Source organism: Manis pentadactyla, chromosome 2, assembly GCF_030020395.1.
Source record: "Manis pentadactyla isolate mManPen7 chromosome 2, mManPen7.hap1, whole genome shotgun sequence".
NCBI classification, from domain to species: Eukaryota; Metazoa; Chordata; class Mammalia; order Pholidota; family Manidae; genus Manis; species Manis pentadactyla.
Window position 1 is genome coordinate 90,658,843 of NC_080020.1, and position 24,627 is coordinate 90,683,469.

Genomic DNA, 24,627 nt, shown 5'->3' on the forward strand with positions numbered 1-24,627 from the left:
CCCAAAAAGCAAATAACCCAATTAAAAAATGGGCAGAGGATATGAAGAGATACTTCTCCAAAGAAGAAGTTCAGATGGCCAACAGACACATGAAAAGATGCTCCACATCACTAATCATCAGGAAAATGAAAATTAAAACCACAAAGAGATATCACCTCACACCAGTAAGGATGGCCAGCATCGAAAAGACTAAGAACAACAAATGCTGGCAAGGATGTGGAGAAAGGGGAACCCACCTACACTGCTGGTGGGAATGTAAGCTAGTTCTATCATTGTGGAAAGCAATATGGAGGTTCCTCAAAAAACTAAAAATAGAAATACCATTTGGCCTGGGAATCCCACTCCTTGGAATTTACCCTAAGAATACAACTTCTCAGACTCAAAAAGACATATGCACCCCTATGTTTATCACAGCACTATTTACAATAGCCAAGATATGGAAGCAACCTAAGTGTCCATCAGTAGATGAATGGATAAAGAAGAGGTGGTACATATACACAATGGAATATTATTCAGCCATAAGAAGAAAACAAATCCTACCATTTGCAAGAATATGGATGGAGCTACAGGGTATTATGCTCAGTGAAATAAGCCAGGTGGAGAAAGACAAGTACCAAATTATTTCACTCATATGTGGAGTATAAGAACAAAGAAAAACTGAAGGAACAAAACAGCAGCAGAATCACAGAAGCAAAGAATGGACTAACAGTTACCAAAGGGAAAGGGTCTAGGGAGGATGGGTGGGAAGGGAGGGATAAGGGTGGGGAAAAACAAAGGGGGCATTAGATTAGCATGCATAATGTATGGAGGGAGCATGGGGAGGGCTGTGCAACACAGTGAAAACAAGTAGTGATTCTATAGCATCTTACTGTGCTGATGGACAGTGACTGTAATGGGGTGTGTGTGGGGGGGACCTAGTGAAGGGGGGAGCCTAGTAAACATAATGTTTTTCATGTAATTGTAGATTAATGATAACAAAATAAAAAAAAAAACAGCAGCAGATCCACAGAACCCAAGAATAGACTAACAGTTACCAAAGGGAAAGGGACCAGGGTGGGGGGAAGAGAAGGGAGAGATAATGGGAATAAGGGGCATTACAATTAGCACACATAACATAGGGAGGGGGGCACGGGGGGGAAGGCAGTATAGCACATAGAAGATAAGTAGTGACTCTACAGCATCTTACTATGCTGATGGACTGTAATGAGGTATGAGGTGGGGAATTGATAATGGGTGGAATCTAGTAAACATAATGTTTCTCATGTGATTGTATATTAAAGATACCAAAATGAAAAAAAAATACCTATCAAGCTTTGGTTTTTTTTTGTAGCTCTGAAACATTATTACATAGTTACTTGTTTGTCTCTGTCTCCCTCAAAATGTAAGCTTGGTGAGAATGTAAAAAGATTCTATATGCTCTATCAGTGTGTCTCCATCTCCTTCAGTAGTTTATGGCCTAGTGTAAGATTTCAATAAATGTTTGTCAAAGAAAGAAAAATCCAAGAAATAATTCTAAATTCCTTAGAAACATTTCTTTAAGATTTGTGAAAACATACAATTAGAAGTATAATTTTAAATAATTATCAAATTTCTACAGATGTATACCATAGGGGATGACTATAAAAACTCTAAAAGTCAGATAATACTGAGTCTGATTTCTTAATCTCTATATCTGTTTACAGATTAAGAAGCAATTAGACAAGTCCAGTAAGATGCATTGTTTATGAATTGTACATATTTCACAAATTATCTGAATTGATGTATTTTCTAAGATTTGCCTTATATATGTAAAATACATTTTACATGTGCACCAGAATATAACTGCTCTTATATGATTTTATGTCAATTAGAATGTATAACCACACAGTTCAATTTGAATTCCGGTAATTTTCAAAATAAGAATGCCCACCTGATTATCGGAGAGCCACATAGCAGTCAACTGCTGTAGCTTTGTAAAACTAAAGGGCAAATTTTTTAATCTATAAGGAAAAAACAAGAATAAAATTAAAATGAGAAATATTAAAATATGATAGCAAAATCTAATGGGTCTTCTAAACAATACTGTATTTCCACATTAAAATAGGAGAAAAGTCATTAATTCTGGAGAAAATCCTTTATAGGTCTTTGAATAGAACATAATAGAAATTGTAATCCAGTTTTACATAACATAATTTTAAAAATATAATTATTTGAATCAATTCAGCTAGGGGAAGAAATAAATTATCTAATAACCTCAAAAAAAAAAAAAACTAAGAAAAAAATGTTAGCTATCCCTCCCTTTATGCAAAGATAAGGATACATTAAACAAAAGCCCATAAAATTGCTTTGGATATTTTATTTGTATTTAGAAGTACTTAGAAGTTACGGGAAGTACTGTTAGGGACAGCTTGTCATAAAAAGTACACTATTTTATAATTAACTGTGAGCCAGCACTTTCAAGAAGACTATTTTAACATTGCAATGAGTAAAAATATAAAGTAATATATATATTCATTAGAATGTTTCATTAGAATAGCACCCTATTAAAATGGAATGTCTACTTAAACCTATCATATGCCTATGTACTCTTCTATACTTATCTTCCATGGCAATTTGTTGAAACCTAGGGTTCTAGTATTGTAGTACTAACTATGAGCTGAAATTGGGATTTAATTAAGAAAAAACAAAGGGCAGTGATCTTCTTAAATAAATCGAACAGTCAGAATAACTTGATTGGTCAGAAAACTCGGCCTTTTTATATTATATTAAAGTTCTACCTTACAAGAGTCACCTGAAATCTGAATTTTAATTCTCTCCTCCATAAAATAGTAATACCTCTTGCATTACTTCACAGAGCTGTTTTGAATACTTTTTAAGATATTATGAAAACAAAATGTAAAAATGCTCTACCAATGTTCTTTTATCATTATTGGTATCTTTACCTCCAGGAAAATTAAAGACAATCTGTTCTTAACTTAAACACTGTTCCAATGGAGCATACATAATCATCTACCTGCTCTGTACCTTGGCTGTGTTGTCCAAACTATGTGGGTGGGCACCTAATCACACTTTTGCCCATAAAAATATGAGGAGGAGATTAGATTAAAAGATGCTTCAATCAATAGCAATATTGTGAAGATCTGACTTTAGGACTAAAGTAAGTTATCTAGTAAAGGTTGTATAGCTGAAACTGACACAAAATGAACCATGACAAATAGCACTGCATGATAATTAACATCAGGTAAAAGACCATTTTTTTCAGATGAAAGTTCTATTTAAAAAAATAATAATAGAACATATGAAAAGAACGTATATTGGATTTTCTCTCACATATAATGAAACTAATTTCATCCAATCAATGCCGTCTGTAAACCAATTGATGAATATATTATTACTAACCTATTGTCACTTAAATTGATGACTTTTAATTTTTGCATATCACCCATTTCCTCTGGAAGTGTCTCAAGTTTATTGGAATGGAGAAACAGCACAGTTATGCTTTTCCAGCTTCCAATCTGAAAGAGAAACATAGAATTGTGGATCATTAACTTGGTCTAATGCTTAACAGATGTAAGAAAAACATCATCTTCAAAAGTTATGGAAAAACTCATTTAAAAAAGGAATTATATCTTCCCTTTGCAATTATTAATTTTAATGTATGAAGAAAAGCATTTAAGTATCTCTTATAAGTCAATATAGCTATTATTCAGAGAACAAGAAACAGTTACAAATTATTTCTGAAATAAAATAAAACCGCACTGGGTAACTATAATAAATAATTATAAAAAACAAAAATTCAAAACAAATTTTTTAAAAAAGTACCTCGGGGGGTAACTGCTGTAAGTAATTATGATCAGCAGCAAAGGTTCTTATATTAGTAAGCTGCCCAACAGATGAAGGCAAAGCTTCAATTTCATTGAAGCTACAATCCAGTTCTTCTATTGATACTAACCTTTAATTAAAAAAGAAAACATATTATTAAAAACAGGTTTTCTATGTACAACCCAAAACATAAGAACACATGAACATTTGAACCTAACTTGAACAAACCCAGCAAAACTCTTTTTCCACTAAGATGAACTTACCCAAATGAAAAAAGGCTTATCCTTACTGTAAATATATACAACCTGTAACCAACTATTTACATATTTATGGGATCTTGTTTAGATGTACTGATGCAATTATCTGAAAATATATATGGCATTTAGTTCTATTGATTCACAAAAATCTTACCCTCCTATAGAGTCTGGTAGACATATTAGTTGGTTTTCATCTACTTTAAGAGTTGTTACATTCTTCAATGAACCTATTGAGGGAAGATAAAACATAGAAATTTCCAATTTGAACTAGAAGCATGTCAACGAACAGTCAATGTGAGCACATATGACATGAATCATAAAGAACTTTCTCAACCTATCTAAAAGAAATATGACCCCAACTCTATCACTCTCTATTCACTTTAACATTAGTGTATATTTACTTATTTAACCCCCTACTAAAATGTAAGCTTCATAAGAGTAGGGACTTGTCTGTTTTATGCACTTTTGTAGCCTTGATCCTTAACTCAATGCCATGACACAGCGAGAGCACACAGTACAAACTTGTGGTATTAACGGATTAAAGAAAGGGTAGTATGAAAGTAGCTTTCACAGGTGTATAACAAAAACTCTATATACACTAAATATCAAAACAATAAACGTGGAGTTTAAGTTAAAATTAAAAGTGTTGAATAAATTATACTAGAATTTGCAACATGTAACCTGAGCTAAAACAACTTCATAACTCAACTGAAAAAGAGGTAAAAACATTTTTTGGATATTATATTTAAACATACTGAAGATGCCAAGATTTAAATTTTTTGTTCTTTTATCAAAATAACTCAATTCCCTTGACATCTTTGGACAAGCAACTACAAAAATACAGACTCTCATAGGATTTACTAAATCAGTCTGTTTTCTTGTCTGAGTCTAAAATCAAGAAGACTGAAAAAAGGTAAGGATTGTGATTAAGAGTTAAACCAAGTTTGGATAAATCTCTTTCTAAGGAATTTAAATTTTATTACAGTGATACAAATGACATTTCTGTAACAAAAACACAGTAAAGTTAACAAAGGAGTAAACTGTGTAACTGATATCAGAAAAAAACTGATCCATGACTGTGGCAGCACAGTGAAAACATAACATTATATATAAAATTTGATATATGGGAGCTCTGAAATAAGCAGTGGCAAAAACTTAAGTTCTCAGAGTCTACATTAGTTAAAATTAGTTATATGAATTAGAAAGCAATACAAACCAATCGTCTCCGGCAGTTGTTGAAGTGAATTGCTTGATAATAGCAGGTCTTGAAGGTTTTCACATGCTGAAATTCCCTCTTCAACCATTTCAATATTATTTTTAGAAACATCCAAGTATGTGAGCTGCTTCAAATTACCAATAAACTATAAGTAAAAGAAGAAATTCTAATGACTCTGTCAACATTAATTTGTTAATAATTAACATAATACCGAGTTATAATTCATAATTATAATTATGTTTATAACATTGTAACTAAATCTTTATATGAGACAGAAGACTTAACTTTTAAAAATACATCATTAGTAATATGAGGCTAAGAGTTCCCACTAATTTTAGCCCTGCAGTGTGACAATACACATATAGATTTCTTTGGGCACTTAGGTGTCCATCATCGGCTAGGGAGGTGGCACATACAGGCATTCCTATGGCTTCTTTAGGTCTGGGAACAAACAAAATGTCACCTGATGAAACAGAAACTACATGGAAGATCACGCACTGAAGCAATTCCCTGGGCAAACTAAATTAGGATGTAAAGTCAGTTGCAACTACAGGAAAGGGCACACTCCATGATACTACAAATATATATAAATATATAAAATGATACAAAAATTAAGACTGTTTTATAAAAGAAACTACTTTACAGAAGTTTATTATGGAAAATTTCTGATTTTAATCAGCAATGTATCGATAGCTTAAAAAATATAACTTACTTCTGTCTAACAGTATTAAAAATTAAATAACCATCCATTTTTAAAGTAATTTGAATGTACACAATTCATAAAACTGCAAGGATAGATTAGCTATTAAGCCATTTAAAATCTGATATACATACCCCTGGAATAAAAGTCAGCCTATTACCATCCATCCAAAATTCTTTTAATCCACTTAGTTGTTCAAGTACTTCAGGCTGTTTGGATAAGGGGGAGGGAAGAATCCAACAGTTTATTTGAGTGTCTTTATTTAGTAAAAGAAGCTTCTGGGCAATTTCTAATGATAACTTTTAGCCAAAAACATTAAATAATGCAGGGGGGAGGAGAGCAGAGCCAAGACTTGAGCCTTTCCAGTCTATTATAGTTATTACAGTAATATTACTAAAGGAGAACTCAAAGATAGACATTCCATAACAGATTACATAGAACTCACTTAAGCTTTTGAATACATAATAGGCTTAAGTATTTACACAATTAATAAAGAAATAAAGTAAGACCCACTGCTTACAAGAGTACATTAAAAAGATTCTCTCAATCATTATCTGTAAAAAAGACATAGCCTTCCAGGAAAACCACAAAGATATTTCCTGGTGATTAAGATGAAGGAAAGAAAAGAAGGAAACAAGGCAACATACATCTTAAATGTCCAGTAACAGGAGAAAGGTAGTGAACCAAGGCATAATCACATGATAAGCATATTCTACTATTTTAAACTCCTAGCACTTACATGGTGGAATACTGTTTATAATATGACATTGAGGATAAAAAATAAATCAAAGAGTTGTAGTGGACATTGATATTCAGGAAAAACTTGATCTTGAGCATTCACTCTTGGAGGCTCTTTGGAATATATCCTTCTGTCATCCCACAAACCTGTGTCCAATCATTGACAGTGATGGCATAGAGTACCATCACATCCGAATGCCATAACAACTTCACTGCTACATAAAAGGGATGCCATTAAGATTTCTGAACATAAAAATATAGATAAGAATTGTAGGTATAACTTGGATTAAAAGAATTCTCCTTTTGTGCTTCACCTGTTAAAATTCTCACAGTTAAGTTTTTATAAAATGGGTAATAGTGGAAGACTGAAATAATACAAAAATTAATGTTTTTAATGCTTCTCCAATTCATTAACAATAATTAAGAATTTTCTAAGTTAATATGGACAGAGACTAATACATATAAAACAAATACCAAGAGAGTACTTTAGCTAGATAATTTAGGAAGCATAGAATATGTACTTTTTCACAAGAAGTAAAAACTTCCACAACACACAATAAAACACATTATAAACCATCTTCAATTAAATTATCATAAAGAATATGAAAGTGAGGATTTTAGAAAAAACATGAGCCAAAATCACCATGCTCCTCCACTGACTTTAGCTGAAGAACTATTTATGGAGTAGCGAATGTACAATACAGTTCCCACAGGCTATCATGCAGCTAGCAATGCTGAGAAATTCTTGTTCTATTTCATTTGAAATCTAGATCAATTAAAAAAAAAAGCTTGTAAACATAATGTAAAAATTTTAACGATGATGTTACTCAGATTAATGAATTCCTCTTCAAAAAAAAATCTAACTTTTTCTCTGAGTTCTCTTGGAGGACTAAAGACAAAAACTACTTATAACTCCTTTCCTTTTTGATTCAGTATCATACTACACTTTGCTTACAAAGCAAAGACACAATCCAGAGATCTCATTACCAACTCAAAAATAACAGTTGTTTCAATGTTTTCCCTTTAACTATTAAGTAAAATTATAGAGAAGTACTTTATCATTGAATAAAATCCTAAGTAATACACTGTTATTTTTGACTCAGAAGTACTTTTCCTGATGCAGTCTAGTTGATAAAACTTCATTTTTCCTTTATATTCTCCCAAATTGTCTATCTCCTGAAAGCCTAAAACTTTTAATTACCCTTTCCATGTATTTCTTGTTAATTTTACATCTTACCCTCACTCCTGAAACATCCAAACCAGATGTTTCTGTCTGGTTATTTTTCACTGTTAAGAACTTTCATATCCTGTCTCTCAAAAATACGTGTATATCTTCAGTTAATTTTATACTCTAAAAATGCAGAGAAATAAACATGTTAATTTTTACATTTTCTTGATCAAATAGAAGACTTAGGGAAAGGGACGCTGGTGAGAACTTACCACTTCTGTGAATTCATTACTCCCCAAATCCAGTCTTTCCAGCTGGGTCAGTCTGTTCATAGTTCTATGCATAATGGATTAATAAAGAAGTACACAAAAATATCAGTTACATGGAAGCTTTCAAAATTAATAGAGTATAACATTCTTAATGCAATATGATGCTCAGATTTCTTATGTTCACAAAATAAAAATAATTTTAGAAGAAAAGTCATTAATTCTAATTGAAATGAAGTAATTAATTATTCTCTAATTCTGGATTCTCAACAGGTTTCATTTTCTATTCTTAAGAAGTACTTGCAGTACATTCAAACCCACAGACCAGAATACGAGTAATAGGTTTTCACTTCTCTCACAGAATAAATTTTCACATAATATAAATCAACTAATGAATTAGACTGTTTGGCAGCTACATAGTAATTACTACCATTTTTCAAGACTAGTCACATATTTATAAAACTTCAAGGTACCTGATTCTGAAAATTAATATTCAAAATTCCAAGGACAGTAAACATTACATTACTCCCCATGTTTTCAAGTTAAATTCACTACAATTCAAAATAAAGTTTTAAAAGGATCAAATATAATTAGTGAGGCTATTTATTTTAAATTAAAGCTATAATACTCTTAACTCCCAACCTAACTACATTTCTCTGCAAACATAGAGAAAAATGTACAAACTGATTTCATAATGAGTTAAACTAATCTGTGCTTTTATCTCTAATGAAGACATTTTAAAAACTAAACTAATTGCTAACTAATCCAAACACATCTTTATACACTTAAATTGCTGTTTTTAGAAAAACCTGTTATTTAATAGATTGAGATGCTACTAGCTACCCAGAGAAGGAGCTCTACATTAAAATTATTTTAGGATATGACAAAATGAAAGCAAAATACATTTATTATATTATCAATATATTATTATGTTAATAGTTCAGAAATTAACATCATTAAAAACAACTAAGCTCCTTAAATTACAACACATGAACACAGATTATTTCTATCTTCTCAGGAAATACAAATAGGTAATATATAAAACTCAAAACATTTCTCTTTTATTAAAAAAAAAAACTAACACATATCATAATTGGTATGCTATGTTACTGACCTAACATTAAAGGAAGCTGATTTTTCCCAACCCTTCCATTTTAAATATGCCATTCTATCAACACTCCTTTAATTTAATTTATCTCACAACACCAATTTTTCTCAAAGCTTTTTATTTAACCTAGATTTACTGCATACCTATTCTCAGGTACTATGAGGTACTATAATTCTACTTCCCTTACTCATATCTGTCTTTGTACAGAAAACCTGTAAGTCAGTTCTAGTTTGTTTTGTAACAAAGCAAAGGATGTTTCAGGATTGTTCTTAAGAAAAATTAGGTGCTATGATATTAAATTCCCATGTCCATGATACTATAGCAGGTTGGCATTTGAGAAAAGTAAAGAGAGATGTAAGGAGGGGTGAAGATTGAAAGATAAAAACAATCTTATTTTTCTTAATTCAATATTCTTATAATGACAAGATAACAAAGAAAACTCACATGCAGCAATTAAACACTATATCAACAAAGTTAAGTTATAAAAGAAGGTACAAAAAGAAAAGCAATGCATTGGTTAATTTCAATTACAAATGACACCCTTAGAAAGTTAAGTTTTAAAACTGACTGAGGAAAATGTGAACGCAAATCTGTAACAAAAAGAGGAAATACCAAGTAAAGTCCTATAAGTGTCTCCACCTCAACTTGCTATGGCTAATCCTGGCAACTTTGGTCTTACTCATATACCTCATAAATCTATCTAAGACACAAAATTTTATCTTCTTATTTTCATTGCATTTCCAAGTCTTTTCAAACAGGTTCCTGTGTTAAAAAGAGAGTAGAAATAATATCCTTTAAATTGCTTCTTGTCTATCACTAAAATTCCTTTGTATTTAACTCATTTTTATCTTCTCCTGTCTTAGATGAAAAATACACATCCTTTGTGTTCTTGGTACCATGCCTTCCAGTATTAAGAGGGTATTAAATTTCATTTAATTACATATCTAAAACAGCTTTCCCATTGCTCTAATCTTTGATCATAAAAAGGTCCACTTGCACAACCTGAATACACATGACTTTCTTAATATCTAAAACTATGGTCTTTTTATGGTTTGAGGCTTCAGAGATTTTAATCATAAATCTCAGGAAGAATTCAGTGAAGAATTATATTTGCAAATACACTGCCAGAGCCCAATTTGAATCAAATAAAGAGTTAAAATAATGAGTTAAAATAAGTGAATTGTATACGATATCAGACAGACCATATTAGCTATTTCAGTAAAGAATTTAATCTTGATTATTCAAACCTCTTAGAAAGCAGTCAAGTTTTGAGCTAAGGAGTCATCAATGGTAGTATCAAAACTGTAAAACATTTAAGCCTTTTTGAATTTTAATACAGACCAGAATTCCCATTTTAATTTATACTCACAATCATCACCTAAACTTCAACACTGTCCACACTGAACAATTACTCAGCTAATACATCTGTCTTTTGAGAATCAAAATTAAATATGCTCTTTGTCCTCAAAGACTTATAACCATGGTGGGAAGAGGAGGATAAAAATCCATGTTTACGTTGGTCAGGTATGTACTTAAAAAATTAATATAAATAATATAGTAATATAAATGCCATAGAATTTGAGTAAACAGAACTCAACTATTTCCTAGGGAATTGGAGATGGATGCTTCCTCTAAGACAAAATTAACTTGACAAATCATTACAACAGGAGTCAGCAAAGTTTTCTGTGAAGGGCCAGAAACAGTAAATATTTTAGTGTCTGACATAGCTACTTGATTCTACCACTGTAGAGCAAATGGAGCCATAGACAATATATAATAAATGAATGTGGTTCCAATGAAACTTCATTTACAAAGACAGGCAATGGGACAGATTCAACCATAGACTGTAGTTTGCCAATTCGTAAACTGTAAAAATGCAGCAATGAATTCAAGATGTTTTCAGACATTTCTTTAATAAACAAACAGACTGCAGAGCATTTTGAGCTTGTAGATGTCTTTTAGTTTGATCTTCATACTTGCTTGCTATTGGATGGCCATCTCTTCTTGGTGTTAGCTAACCAGTAGGGGGCTCTCACCCCATTTCTAATTTACAATGGACTACAAAACCAGGCTAAGTCCTTAGAACTATAGTTTATCAGGCTTTACATGAAGACCCTGTGGACCACACTAATGAGTTCTATTATAAGAGCTCTAGTATATGAACTGTGACCTCTATTTAGGACATCGGTGGGCTTTATATACTTACTATTTCGACTTTGTCACACAAGATTGAGTTCCAGAGGGCTATGAAATCACTCTTAAATGCCACAAGATGCATACTTTTTTATATTGAACACTAAAATACGATGACCACAAATGTTAGTTAGTCTTAAGATTTGTGATCATATTTTAAATATTGAGAAGTTAATATTTCTCTAAGGACTTGAGAATTAAAAATTCTGAGCTAAATATTAGAAAGAATAACTCCTTTACTTACTTTGGCAACATTTTCAACTGGTTTTCTCTAAGTTCTAGTATCTGGAGTTTAGTTAATCTGTAAAATAAAACAAATTAAGCATCTATGATAAAGACAAAGAATTTAATTAATAAATTAATGTCATTCTAAAGTTTCAAAGCAACCAATATTTACTATGTAATTACAATGTACAGAATATTGTATATAAATCTACACAAAAATTACACAGGAATACAAAGAAATACAAAGGAAGAAAAGACCTATTCCTCAGAATTAGCAGAGGGTGGGAGAGAAAAGTTAACACTGCTAGACAAATTTAAGGCAAAAAATGATTGTGCCTAATTATCAATCCTAGAGCATTTCATGTCTTTTTGTGAAAATACTTCCCCAAATTATTAGCCATTAGATTAGAGAACAATAATTCAACTCTATAGAGTTCAGCTCTGAGAGAAAAAAACAAGGGAACAATGGGACATGGAAAAGGAGAAACCCTCTGGCAGGTCAGTATTGCACATTCCAATAAAATCAGACAGGAAACGATCAGATGAGGTAATCCAGAGGTGCTACTAACACTACAGTGGCAACCACACCACAATACATAAATCTATCAAACCAACATGTATACCTTAAACTTACACAATGTTATGTGTCAAATGTATTTCAATTAAAAAAAAAAAGTGGCCCAAATGCCAGATACAGAAACCTAACAAGTACACTAATTTTATATAAACACACACACACACACACACACACACACACACCCAAGTGTGATGATGTGGCTCCCAAAGGATAGTCACTGGGCTGTAACAGCACTCAGTATTCTTTTTCTTCTTTATTAAAATATAAATTGACATACAATATTATATTAGTTTCAGGTGTAAAACATAATGTTTTTCATATATACAGTGTGACATGATCACCACAGTAAATATAGCTAACATCCACCACCATACAGTTACAAAAATGGTTTTTCCTTGTGATGAGAACTTTTAAGATTTACTGTCTTAGCAACTTTCAAATATACAATACAGTATTATTAACTAGTCACCATGCTATACACTACATCCCCATGACTTATTTTATAATTGGAAGTTTGTACCTTCTAAGTCCCTTCACCCATTTTACACATGCCCCCACCCCTGGCAACCATCAGTCTTTTTCTCTGTACCTATGACTTGGGGTCTTTTTTTTTTTTTTATAAGATTTTACACATTGGTGAGATCATATGCTATTTGTCTTGAATTATTTTTAGGCAAAAATATTCTTTTTAGACCAAAAAAAAAAGATGACTACAAAATTAATATGTACTTGGATAGCATTTTCTCTAGTAATAATCAATTTGATAAAATAACTTGATACCTATTTTTCATCCTTTCATTGATTGTTAAAAAAAATTACACAGGGACTATAATATGACAAGAACTGCTCTGTGTTCAGATATTGGTGGGTGGACCCCAGAAACACATTTTCTTTTCTCCAGTTTTGATTCTAGTGGAGAAGACAGATAAACCAATAATTGTATCATTTTTAAATGTGATATATGTTAAGAATAAAGCATTCTGTATCTCAAATTTACTCACTACTTTTGCAAAGTTAAAAAAAACAATTCAAGTCTAAATAAACCCATTCAAAGTAACAAGTTCTGAAGAAACTATAAAAACCACAGTGCTTGGAAATAATTACAAAAGAGCCTATGAAACTATTATTAATAGTATTATTAAAGCAACTTGTAGTTTTGTAAACTTTACAAGAGCTAACAAGAAAAAAGAAGAAACTTTAACTTACCTGCCAAAATTAGCTGGCAAGAACTCAAGGAAAGCATCATTTAGATATAACTGGGTTAGGTTTAACAGCTGAGAGAACCCATCAGGAAGTCTATATAAAATATACCAGAATTTAATTAAATTCATATACAGAACTTTAGTCTCTTATTAAAATCTCAAAGAATCTGTCCAACACATGTTCTGTACAGGTAATAGTCACCTCTTTACTTTTATGAGTGATCCTCAAATTAAGATTTGCCTTTTGCAATTACCTATTTCAATGTTTATATATTCATCTTTGTAAAAAGGAAGTGAGGCAATATTTGTCTCAGTAAGATAAAATCTGCACAAAGCAGTCAACTATGAATGAGCCACAATAAATAGAAAAGGATTCAGGACAAATTATAATCAGCCGGCACTCTTGAAATTTGCCTTATCTAACATTAATCCAAAGAACTAGATAAGAAATTCTAAGCCTTGACAGCATTTATTGACTTCTTGGGCTGGTAATTCTTTCTTGTGAGGAGACTGTCTTCTGCATTGAGGATGTTTAACAGTAACTCTGGTCTCTACCCACTGGAACCCAGTAGCATGACCTACCACAGCAGGTTGTGAAAACCAAACTGTCTCCAGAATTTATTGAATAACCGTTGGGGGCAAAATCATCCCCATTTATGAACCACTAGTTTACTTTCAATTTCAACATTTGGTCCCCAAATAATCAAATGAAAATTATAGAATTTTATAATGAGCAAGTGAGAAGAAATAATACAAAACGCTCAACATTTTAATGCCACATAAGAACCTATATGTACTAGCTTTACTTTTATTCCTTTGGCTTACAAAAGAAATTAGAGATCTAGAAATAAGATGCCAGTGCATTATTTTCAGATGAAGATAAAATATCTTTACATGTTTATCCTGGATTTTATAAAAGTACAAAATTCTCTTGCAAAGACACATCAGTCTTTGACTCATCTTTTTTCTCCCCTATGTCACCTTCCTCCATCTTCCACAACATGTGAAGCAACAGTATGGAGAAACTCTTTAAATACAGTATTGTAATATGTGAAAGCTGGTTGCAACTCCCAACTTAGCTATATACTAAGTTATCCTTCACTCCACGCATCCTTTGCTTCACCATTTCATTTCTGCAAATTTTAACAGCTTTGGTGCCCACTAAGTATTCTGTTTGTAGCCATCACCATCTTAAAAGAATATATATGACCTCTAGTATATGGTGCAATCAAACCAATCACATGGTTTTTCTTTTTTTGTTGTTTTTATCTTCTTGACCTTTCAGTTTCTTTTACTGTTTTCAAAGGTTTGAGTGTGCCACCCTCCTGATTTGTAGGTGAAGACAATCTTATGCTGTGCAAATAATGTTGAGTGAGGAGGATTTTCATCTCATTCTAACATAAACTATCTGTGACACTTGGAGCAAAACACTGGTTATCCATTTGGATGTCAACTTTATCATTGTAAATTCTGGGCTTAGAAAAATTATAATAGAAGGATTACTTAAAAAGTTTCTTTTTAATCTAAAACTGAAATTTTGTACAGACTTATGATTGACATTAACAATTCATTAAAATATAGAAAGTAATAGTTTACTATTTCATTGTTGTTTTGTTCAGAAATGTAACATAATTCAACAGAGAAAAACTTACTTGGAAATAGGGTTTACACTGGCCTCCACAACTGTCAAAACTTTACAGTTTTTTATGTTTTCTGGAAACTCTTGTATTCCTAGAAAATGAACAAATAGTGATCAAATTAAAACGAACCATTACAAAGGGCAAAACAATAACAACAAAAGTAATAATTAATGTATACCTAGCAGATTTGAAATTAACCAACAAAGAAAAATCCAGACAAATCAATACTACCAACACCAACCAAACAAAACAAACTCCACAATAATTTCTCTTCTCTTTCTCATCTTTTATTCATTTATCTCTTTATAACTACTAAACATCTTCATTAGTTTTACCTTCCATTCCTTCTCTTAGCTCTTCTGTAAATTAGTGCTTTCTCTATGTGATGATGTTAAGGACACAAAATGTAGAACACTCAGCATTCCTTCTGTTGTTCTCAGTAAAAAGAGGAATTTTTTTTTTTAATGCTGGGCTCCAGATTGAGCTGGTCCCTAATATATATAAAATAAAGCTGAAAGCAAAGCTGAAGATAGAATAGGTGGAAAATCTACATCAGAAATGCCGCAGACATGCCTGCAGGTGTTTATAGACCAATACCGCTGTAAAATACCATATATATGCTGTGACAAGTCAAATCAAAGAGGCTGAGGATATGACAAAAAAAAAATTTTTTTAAGTTGGGGGGTAAACAGTTTGAAGATACAGATCTTGGTGAATGGATAAAGAAGATGCAGTACATATACACAATGGAATATTATTCAGCCATAAGAAGAAAACAAATCCTACCATTTGCAACAACATGGATGGAGATAGACGGTATTATGCTCGGTGAAATAAGCCAGGCAGAGAAACACAAGTACCAAATGATTTCACTCATTTGTGGAGTATAACAACAAAGCAAAACAGAAGGAACAAAACAGCAGCAGACTCACAGACTCCAAGGGACTAGTGGTTACCAAAGGGAAGAAGAGGATTAAGGGCATTATGATTAGCACACATAATGTAGGGGGTCACGGGGAAGGCAGTATAGCACAGAAAAGATAAGCAGTGACTCTATAGAATCTTACTATGCTGATGGACAGTGACTGCAGTGTGGTGTGGTGGGGGGACTTGATAATATGGGTGAATGTAGTAACCACAATGTTGCTCATGTGAAACCTTCATAAGAGTGTATATCAATGATACCTTAAAATAAAAAGATACAGATCTTGGAGAAAATCAAGCACTAATAGATACCACACCAGAGGAATTAACAGAAGACAGCTTGATGAGTTAAGTGATTCCAAACTAGTGCCAGGCGATGAGAAAGAAGATGCAGAAATGCCAGAAAACAAACTGACATTTATAATGGCAGAAGGGTTCCAATTATTTGAGACTACTTTTGACTTCTTTTATGACACAAACCTTTCAATGATACCTGCACTGAAACTAAACCATTCAATTTCTGGTGGTTCCTGTTCCACCAGATTGGTGAAAAGATTGGTACGGTACAGAAATATTTTTAGAGTAATGAAAAAGTAAAAAAGACAGAAATTACTATTTCCATCAAGTTACACCAAGTAGGCCTGCCCCTCCAGCCTCCTTTTCCACCTCTTCTGCATCAGCCACCCCCAGGAAAGCAAGACCAACGCCTCTCTTCCTCAGCCTATGCAACATGGCAAGGATGGACCACTGTAATGACCCACTCCCACTTCAGGAACAGTAAATATGTGCACAGCTAACCAATTACCTGCTTTGTATGTGTCTTCATGTGAAAACCTAGGAACTGTATGGCAATAACCGTATGAGTCATTTTTGTGTTATCATCATCATTGCCTAAGTATCATCATGTAGAAACATCATGTGCGAGACTTGTAAGGGAGCAGAGAGCCTACCCTGCATAGGAACAAGGTGAGTGATATTATAAAATAAGTATTATAAAATAAACTATGGAATGAAATAATATGTTCCTTTTCTATTTTATAACTCTGTTTTCAAAGAATTATATTACTGTACATTATGCTTCTATTGTAAATGGAGAAACTGCATATCAGCCTATCATTCAGTAAGTATTTTTTTAATCTAACAACATTTCCAATACTGTATTATGAATATGACTATAATACTACATGCCATAAAAATTTTACAACAGTTCATTCACTGGTGTATAGGCTAGGATACCAAAAGCAATCATCCTGCTGCATCTTCTTCAAATACATGAATCATACCTATAAATATGAATTTCTTTTCCACATTTTCATTTTCCATGTCTAGTGTTAGTAATATGAGTATCTACAGTGTTTTGTATCATGTAGAACAATACTAATATAGGTACTAAAAGACAATTCACCTTGCAAACAATGTCACTGATGGTACTAATACATACAGTAACTGTAAATGTATTTTCTCTTCCTTATTTTCTAAACATTTTTTCTCTAGCTTACTTTATCATAAGAATATAGTATATAATACATATACAAAATATGTGTTAGTTCACTGTTAATGTTACAGTAAGGCTTCTGGCCAACAGTAGACTATCAGTAGTTTGATTTTTAGAATCAAAAATTATATGTGGATTCTCGAGAACCAAGATGGTGGCATGAGTAGAGCAGCGGAAATCTCCTCCCAAAACCATATATATTTTTGAAAATACAACAAATACAACTAATCCTAAGAGAGAGACCAGAAGACACAGGACAACAGCCAGACTACATCCACACCCACGAGAACCCAGCGCCTTGCGAAGGGGGTAAGATAGAAGCCCCAGCCCGGCGGGACCCAAGTGCCCCTCACCCCAGCTCCCGGCGGGAGGAGAGGAGTCAGAGCAGGGAGGGAGAGGGAGCCCAGGACTGCTGAACACCCAGCCCTAGCCATCCGCACTGGAGTGCAGACACACAGTGCGTGCGTGGGGTGCTGGAAACTACGGAAACAGGACAGTAAGACCTGTGAGTGGGTCCCCACAGCCGGCGCACCCGGGACATTGAAAAGCTAGTGCTTTTTGAAAGTCTAAAAGGGACAGGGACCCCACAGTTGGACAGAAGCACCCTGGGACACTTAGCCCAGCAGCTACAAATTCTGGGGAACTCTGGGTGCCCAAACCCCTGCAGCGCAGCTCAGAGGCCCCTCATGGAGATAAACAGCCTCCCACCTGTTCCCTCTCCGATGCGGCTCCACCATATTGGAACAGCAGCCAGAGGCAAGCCACGCCCACAGCAACAGCGGAGATAAACTCCATAGCGGCCAGGTAAGAATCAGAAGCTCCGTCTGCACGCAGCTGCCCAGAACAAGCTGCTAGAGGCCGCTGTTCTCCCAGGAGAGGAAGGGCATAAACTGGCAAGAAGGGACTTTCTCTTACCCAACACATGCACCAGCTCACCACAAATACATCTATCACCATGAAAAGGCAGAATAAATTGATACAGACCAAGATCACAGAGGCAAACCCTGAGAAGGAGATAGACCTAACCAGTCTTCCTGAAAAAGAATTAAAAATAAAGCTCATAACCATGCTGATGGAGCTGCAGAGAAATATGCAAGAGCTAAGGGATGAAGTCCAGAGGGAGATTACAGATGTCTGGAGGGAGATTACAGAAATGAAACAATCTCTGGAAGGATTTATAAACAGAATGGATAAGATGCAAGAGGCCATTGATGGAACAGAAACCAGAGAACAGGAACACATAGAAGCTGATGCAGAGAGAGATAAAAGGATCTCCAGGAATGAAACAGTATTAAGAGAACTGTGTGACCAACCCAAAAGGAACAATATCCACATTATAGGGGTACCAGAAGAAGAAGAAGAGAGAAAAAGGAATAGAAAGAATATTTGAAGAAGTAATTGCTGAAAACTTCCCCAAACTGGGGGAGGAAATAATCGATCAGAACATGGAAGTGTACAGAACTCCCAACAGAAAGGATCCAAGGAGGACAACACCAAGACACATAATAATTAAAATGGCAAAGATCAAGGACAAGGACAGAGTTTTAAAGGCAGCTAGAGAGAGGAAAAAGGTCACCTACAAAGGAAAACCCATCAGGCTATCATCAGACTTCTCAACAGAAACCTTACAGGCCAGAAGAGAATGGCATGATATATTTAATGCAATGAAACAGAAGGGCCTTGAACCAAGAATACTGTATCCAGCACAACTATGAAAATATGAAGGAGGGATTAAACAATTCCCAGACAAGCAAAGGTGAGGGAATTTGCCTCCCACAAACCACCTCTACAGGGTATTTTAGAGGGACTGCTCTAGATGGGAACACTTCTAAGACTAAATAGATGTCACCAAAGAAAATAAAATCATAGCAAAGAAAGCAGACCAACCAAATACTAACTAAAGGCAAATAATAAAATCAACTACCCACAAAAGCAGTGAAAGGAAGCACAAAAGAGCACAGAATAAAACAACCAACATATAAAGAATGGAGGAGGAGGAATAAGAAGGGAGAAAAATAAAGAATGACTAGACAGTGTTTAAAATAGCTCAGTAAGTGAGTTAAGTTAGACAGAAGATACTAAAGAAGCTAACCTTGAACCTTTGGCAACCACGAATCTTAAGCCTGCAATGGCAATAAGTACATATCTTTCAATAATCACCCTAAATGTAAATGGACTGAATGCACCAATCAAAAGACACAGAATAATAGAATGGATAAAAAAGCAAGACCCATCTCTATGCTGCTTACAAGAGACTCACCTCAAACCCAAAGACTATAGGAACAAAGAAAGACTGAAGGAACAAAACAGCAGCAGAATCATAGAACCTAAGAATGGACTAACAGTTACCAAAGGGAAAGGGACTGGGGAGAAAGGGAGGGAAGGGAGGGATAAGGGTGGGGAAAAAGAAAGGGGACATTAGCATGTGTAATGTAGGGGGGGTGGCATGGGGAGGGCTGTGCAACACAGAGAAGACAAGTAGTGATTCTACAGCATCTTACTACGCTGATGGACAGTATGTAATGGGGTTTGTGGGGGGATTTGGTGAAGGGGGAACCCTAGTAAACATAATATTCTTCATGTAATTGTAGATTAATGACAACAAAATAACTTAATTAATTTAAAAAAATTATATGTGGATTATCAACTGCACAGGGAGTCAGTGCGCCTAAGTCCCATGTGTTCTAGGATCAACTGTGTAACACTGGCCGGTAATCGTCAAAACTGTCAAGGTCAAAAAAGACAAAGAAAGACTATGGAACTACCCAGAGAAGAGGAGACCCAAGAGACCTGACCTGTGGTAAAGACACAAACTTAGTACATACACACACACACATGCACAAAAGTACAACTCGGGAAATCTGAGTAAGATTAGAGGTTATATCAATGTCAATATCTATACTGTTTCACAATGTCGCAACATGTTATCATCAAGGCTAACTAGGTAAGAGAACCCAGGACCACCTTGCAATGAATTTTTCTTACAACTGCATGGGAATCTTCTATCTCAAAGAATTTTCACACTTAAAAATAGTCTGGGCTCAATGATACTTAAAGAAAGGTTTTAATGTCATTTATGTTACTACAAATTCAATTTCTCTGATACTTTCAAGATAATTCACTTTTTCAATTTCAGTTTGAGGAACTTCTGCTGGAAATTTATGGAATGCATGTAAATCTTTGAATCAGTAAATCAAACATTGATGGATATATAATGATATTAAGAAATTACTGTTAGCTGTTATTTTTTTGTTAAGTGTGATAAGAGAATGATTTCATCTTGAAATACTTATGAAAGAGGTTGTCTGTGATTTGCTTTAAAATAATAAGTAGCAGCAAAGTAGGAGGTATAGATGAAACTACAACCTGTCAATATGTACTGAGGCTGATTGACAGGCACATTCGGTTTATTACATCATTCTCTCTATTTCTGTAAATGCTTGAAATACTCCACTCTAAGTATCCACTGTCAGTCAATACAAATAAACTCAGGGATAACAGGACTAACAGAACAGGACTTTAAAAAAAGCAGCTATTGTATTTAAAGGGAAAAAGGATGAACAAAATGATGGAGAAAAAATGGTTACATGTAAGAAAGAAATGAAAACTACAAATGGAAAACACAGCACCTGAATGAAAAATCCACGGGATAAGATTAAAAGATTAGATACTGGGGGGAAATTTTCAGTGAGCCAGAAAATACAGCAACAGAAAATAGCCAATCTGAAACATAGGGGGAAAATACAATGAACAAAACCCAGTGATAATGGGACAGTAACAATAGGCTAACATATATTTACCTATTTTTAGAAGTTTGTTTACCAGCCACCACTAAGAATACATGCTCTTTGAAGGGAGAACCTTTACCTCTCTTGTTCCCTACTGGAACAGGACATGGCACATTGTTATCAACACCACCAGATACTTCCAAATTCTTTTCCAGGGTGGCAAAACCAATTTCTATACTACAACGGCTCGTTATACATATTCTTGTCAATATATGATGTTGTCTTTACTTTTTGTCAGTAGGGTGGTATAAAATTTTACAGGGCCTAAAGGTAAATGGTAATACAGGACTTCCAGGCTAGATGTGGGAGACATGGAAAAAGGAGTTTTAGATTATTATGAAAAAAGTGCTATGAACATTTGTTTAAAAAAAAAAACCCATGCTATGGACATTCATTTCATTTCTCTTGGATAAACATCAAAGAATGGTGTTACTCAGTTATCTGCCTATTGATGTGGTGGATTGTATCAATTAATTTCCAAATCTCAAAGCAGTCTTGAATTGATCTCAACTTGGTTGTGTTGTATAATTCTTATCATACATTAAAAAAAAATAAAACAGTCTATATTTAGAGGGAGGGGTGGGGAAAGACATTCCATACTGTTCTCATTAGTACTCCATTTTAAAACTTGGCTAGGTATCTCATTTCTTTGGCTTTTATTAAAGTCTATAAAGTATCTTGAAATAATCTATATAAAAGATATTATCCCATGAACTATATGTTTAGTACAGGATAACGTCTACCTAAGGAGAAAAAGACCAAAGACTACAGAATGTTCTATTCATCTAACATTTTATATGGAGAAAGAATAATTTCAAGAGTTCTACAAGTTTTATATTAATGGAAAGTAATGGCTTGTATCATCTTCCACAAATAACATATACTTCATATTTTGCAAATTTTAAAGTACTTTTTCCCATAGCATGAGGTTTGTAAAAAGTAACCAATCCATATGTGGAGTTAGTAATTCTAATCATCTTCAGCTTTCAGATATATAGTAGTAATTTTGCCCTAAGCAAGTAGTTTTGAAATACTCACTGGTTTTCTGCTTTTACAAATGGCCAGCGATGTATTTATTATGACTTCAATTTCTACCATATATACGCCTAGGTACCAAATCTGTATCTCTGATTCCCTCCCCTTCCCTTAACTCCAAGTAAGAATCTTCAAATGTCCCTTAGGTATTTTTCAGGTACCTCAAACACATGTTCCCAGTGGAAATTAGCTATCCTATCTATCGTTCAGCAAATATGTACCAACTATACATAAAGTGTCAGACACTGTGCTATGGACTGTAGATATTAAGACGTGGTCCCCTTTTACGAGGAGCTGCAATATAATAAGATAAACAAATGTTTTCATTCCTTCCTTCTTCAGCATCTGAACCTTTCTCTTTCAGATCTCTCAATGTTGGGTTGCCACCAGGGTTCATTCTTTAGGCCTCTTTTCTTTCACACTTATGCCTTCGTATATCTTATCTCAGGCTTTATATACACCATCTACATGCTGTCAATTCCCACAGATGTAAAGCTAGCACAGTTCCCTCTTGACTGAAAATTCTAGACCCCTGTGAACAACTAGTATCTTATCTCAAATGTTACATGTCCAAAACTGAGCTCCTTATTTTTCCATTAAAAATTACAACTCCCACATATGTCACCATCTAGGCTATTAGCAGTTCTATCCTTCAACTTTCAAAGACCAATACCACCGAAGTCATCCTGGTCTCTTATCTCACATCCCACCTCCAATCCATCATGAAATCTTGTTGAATCAACCTTCCAGTCTGTCCACATCTCACTACTTCACCACTATCACCAGAGATGACTGAAAATGCACCTAGTCACCATTCACCCTTGTACCTACAGTACTCTTACACATACCCAAAGTAAACCTTTAAAATACAAGTCAAATCATGCTCTGAATGATCTGCTCAGAACTTTCCAAATGACTCCATTTCACTGAGAGTAAATAAAGCACATACAAATGCCTGCAAGACTCTACATTATCTGCTGCTCCAAATCCTTACCTCTCTGATCTCTACTCCTGTCACTCTACCATCTTGCTGTTTTAGCTGCCCTGTACTTCTGTTTCTAATACATATGCTATGGACACTCACACCTTACAAACTTTACGTTCGTTGGCTTTCTCAGTACACCTACCCTCAATACTTTGTGATAGCTAGTCTCCACAGGTGGCTCATTTTGTTCTTATACATAAAGTATGCAGAGAGTAGATTTTATCGTGAAGTACTTCTTAATTCTCTAGCAATTTCAGCTACCTGCTCCTTTTTCATTATCACTTGACTTCAATAGTGTTCCTTCTTTGTCATAAACTCTTTCCATTAGAATTTGACTCTGTTGCTCAAGCTTACTAAAATAAAGCATTAGATATTAAAAAACATGGCTATCCACTTGTATTATTCTTATTAAGTTAGAGAACTCTCTTTTCTGCTGAAAAAGAGAAAATATCCGTAACATCTAAGAACTGGCCTGGTACTATCAGCTACTCTTTGGTCTTACTATGAACTAGGCGCCTGGCATTCAAAGGGAAGCCTTGTTAATTCTCTTGTTGAAGTAAATGATTTCACTAAATGATACCAGAGTATCAACATCAGACCAGGACATTATTTTACCATGACACATCAAGACAAAAGCAAATTTGTAATCGTGTCTGAACAAAGACAAAATATGAATAATATTTAAGTCACAAAATACCAATAACCCCTTCTCTCAATTAATGAATGACTGCTATTTCTTTACTGATTACAACTTTGGCCTTGCTCTAATATGCCCTCCCTATAGATAATTTATTAAGATTCCTAATCAAAGAATTATCCCTACTTCCTGACAGCATCCCATACACAGCAAACCTCATATTCTTGAATCCTCTGCAAAATCACCAAACAAAAGCCCAAATCCTACAATAAGTTCTTTTTTTCTTTTACAGGGGAAAGCACGAATGCAGTCCCCCACTACCACAAATTATGCAGTTGAGTTTTCCACATTTGGGGAAATCGCAGGGGGTCACCACATCCGGAGTGCAATGGATAAGCCTTGCCCTGGGAAAACCACCTTCGTGATTATGATATCTCCCCTGCCAGGTAGGTATAATTAAGTTCTTTTTAAACACCCTCTGAGACTCCCTGAGATCCCCATGGTATGGGTAGCGATCTATCTTTGGAGGGCATCAATGCTCCATTGCAGATTATAAGTTAACAGCGGTTCCTACATGGTTTCTGCACTTTAAAGGCTATGGTAATAAATAGTACAGAATACAACACTGAGTGCCAGTCAAAACAGCCTAAACCAGAAATTGCAAACTCAAAT

At 34.2% G+C, this 24,627-nt stretch overlaps 1 protein-coding gene and 1 non-coding gene across 8 annotated transcripts in view; both read right to left on the reverse strand.

The window, feature by feature from the left end:
- ERBIN (erbb2 interacting protein) overlaps positions 1–24,627 on the reverse strand; it is a 113,726-nt gene that overhangs the window by 37,755 nt on the left and 51,344 nt on the right. For all 7 annotated transcript variants that reach the window (XM_057494736.1, XM_036887672.2, XM_036887675.2 and 4 more), the window contains 10 exons: positions 15,104–15,182; positions 13,456–13,545; positions 11,692–11,748; positions 8,153–8,216; positions 6,109–6,183; positions 5,275–5,419; positions 4,213–4,285; positions 3,802–3,931; positions 3,379–3,494; positions 1,910–1,979 (listed from right to left, as the gene is read on the reverse strand). In XM_057494736.1, coding sequence (XP_057350719.1) covers positions 1,910–1,979; positions 3,379–3,494; positions 3,802–3,931; positions 4,213–4,285; positions 5,275–5,419; positions 6,109–6,183; positions 8,153–8,216; positions 11,692–11,748; positions 13,456–13,545; positions 15,104–15,182 — 899 coding nt within the window. The remainder of the gene's footprint in view (positions 1–1,909; positions 1,980–3,378; positions 3,495–3,801; positions 3,932–4,212; positions 4,286–5,274; positions 5,420–6,108; positions 6,184–8,152; positions 8,217–11,691; positions 11,749–13,455; positions 13,546–15,103; positions 15,183–24,627) is intronic.
- LOC118913753 (U1 spliceosomal RNA) lies at positions 24,245–24,409 on the reverse strand. Its single transcript, XR_005025319.2, has one exon. It is a non-coding gene; the product is annotated as a U1 spliceosomal RNA (small nuclear RNA).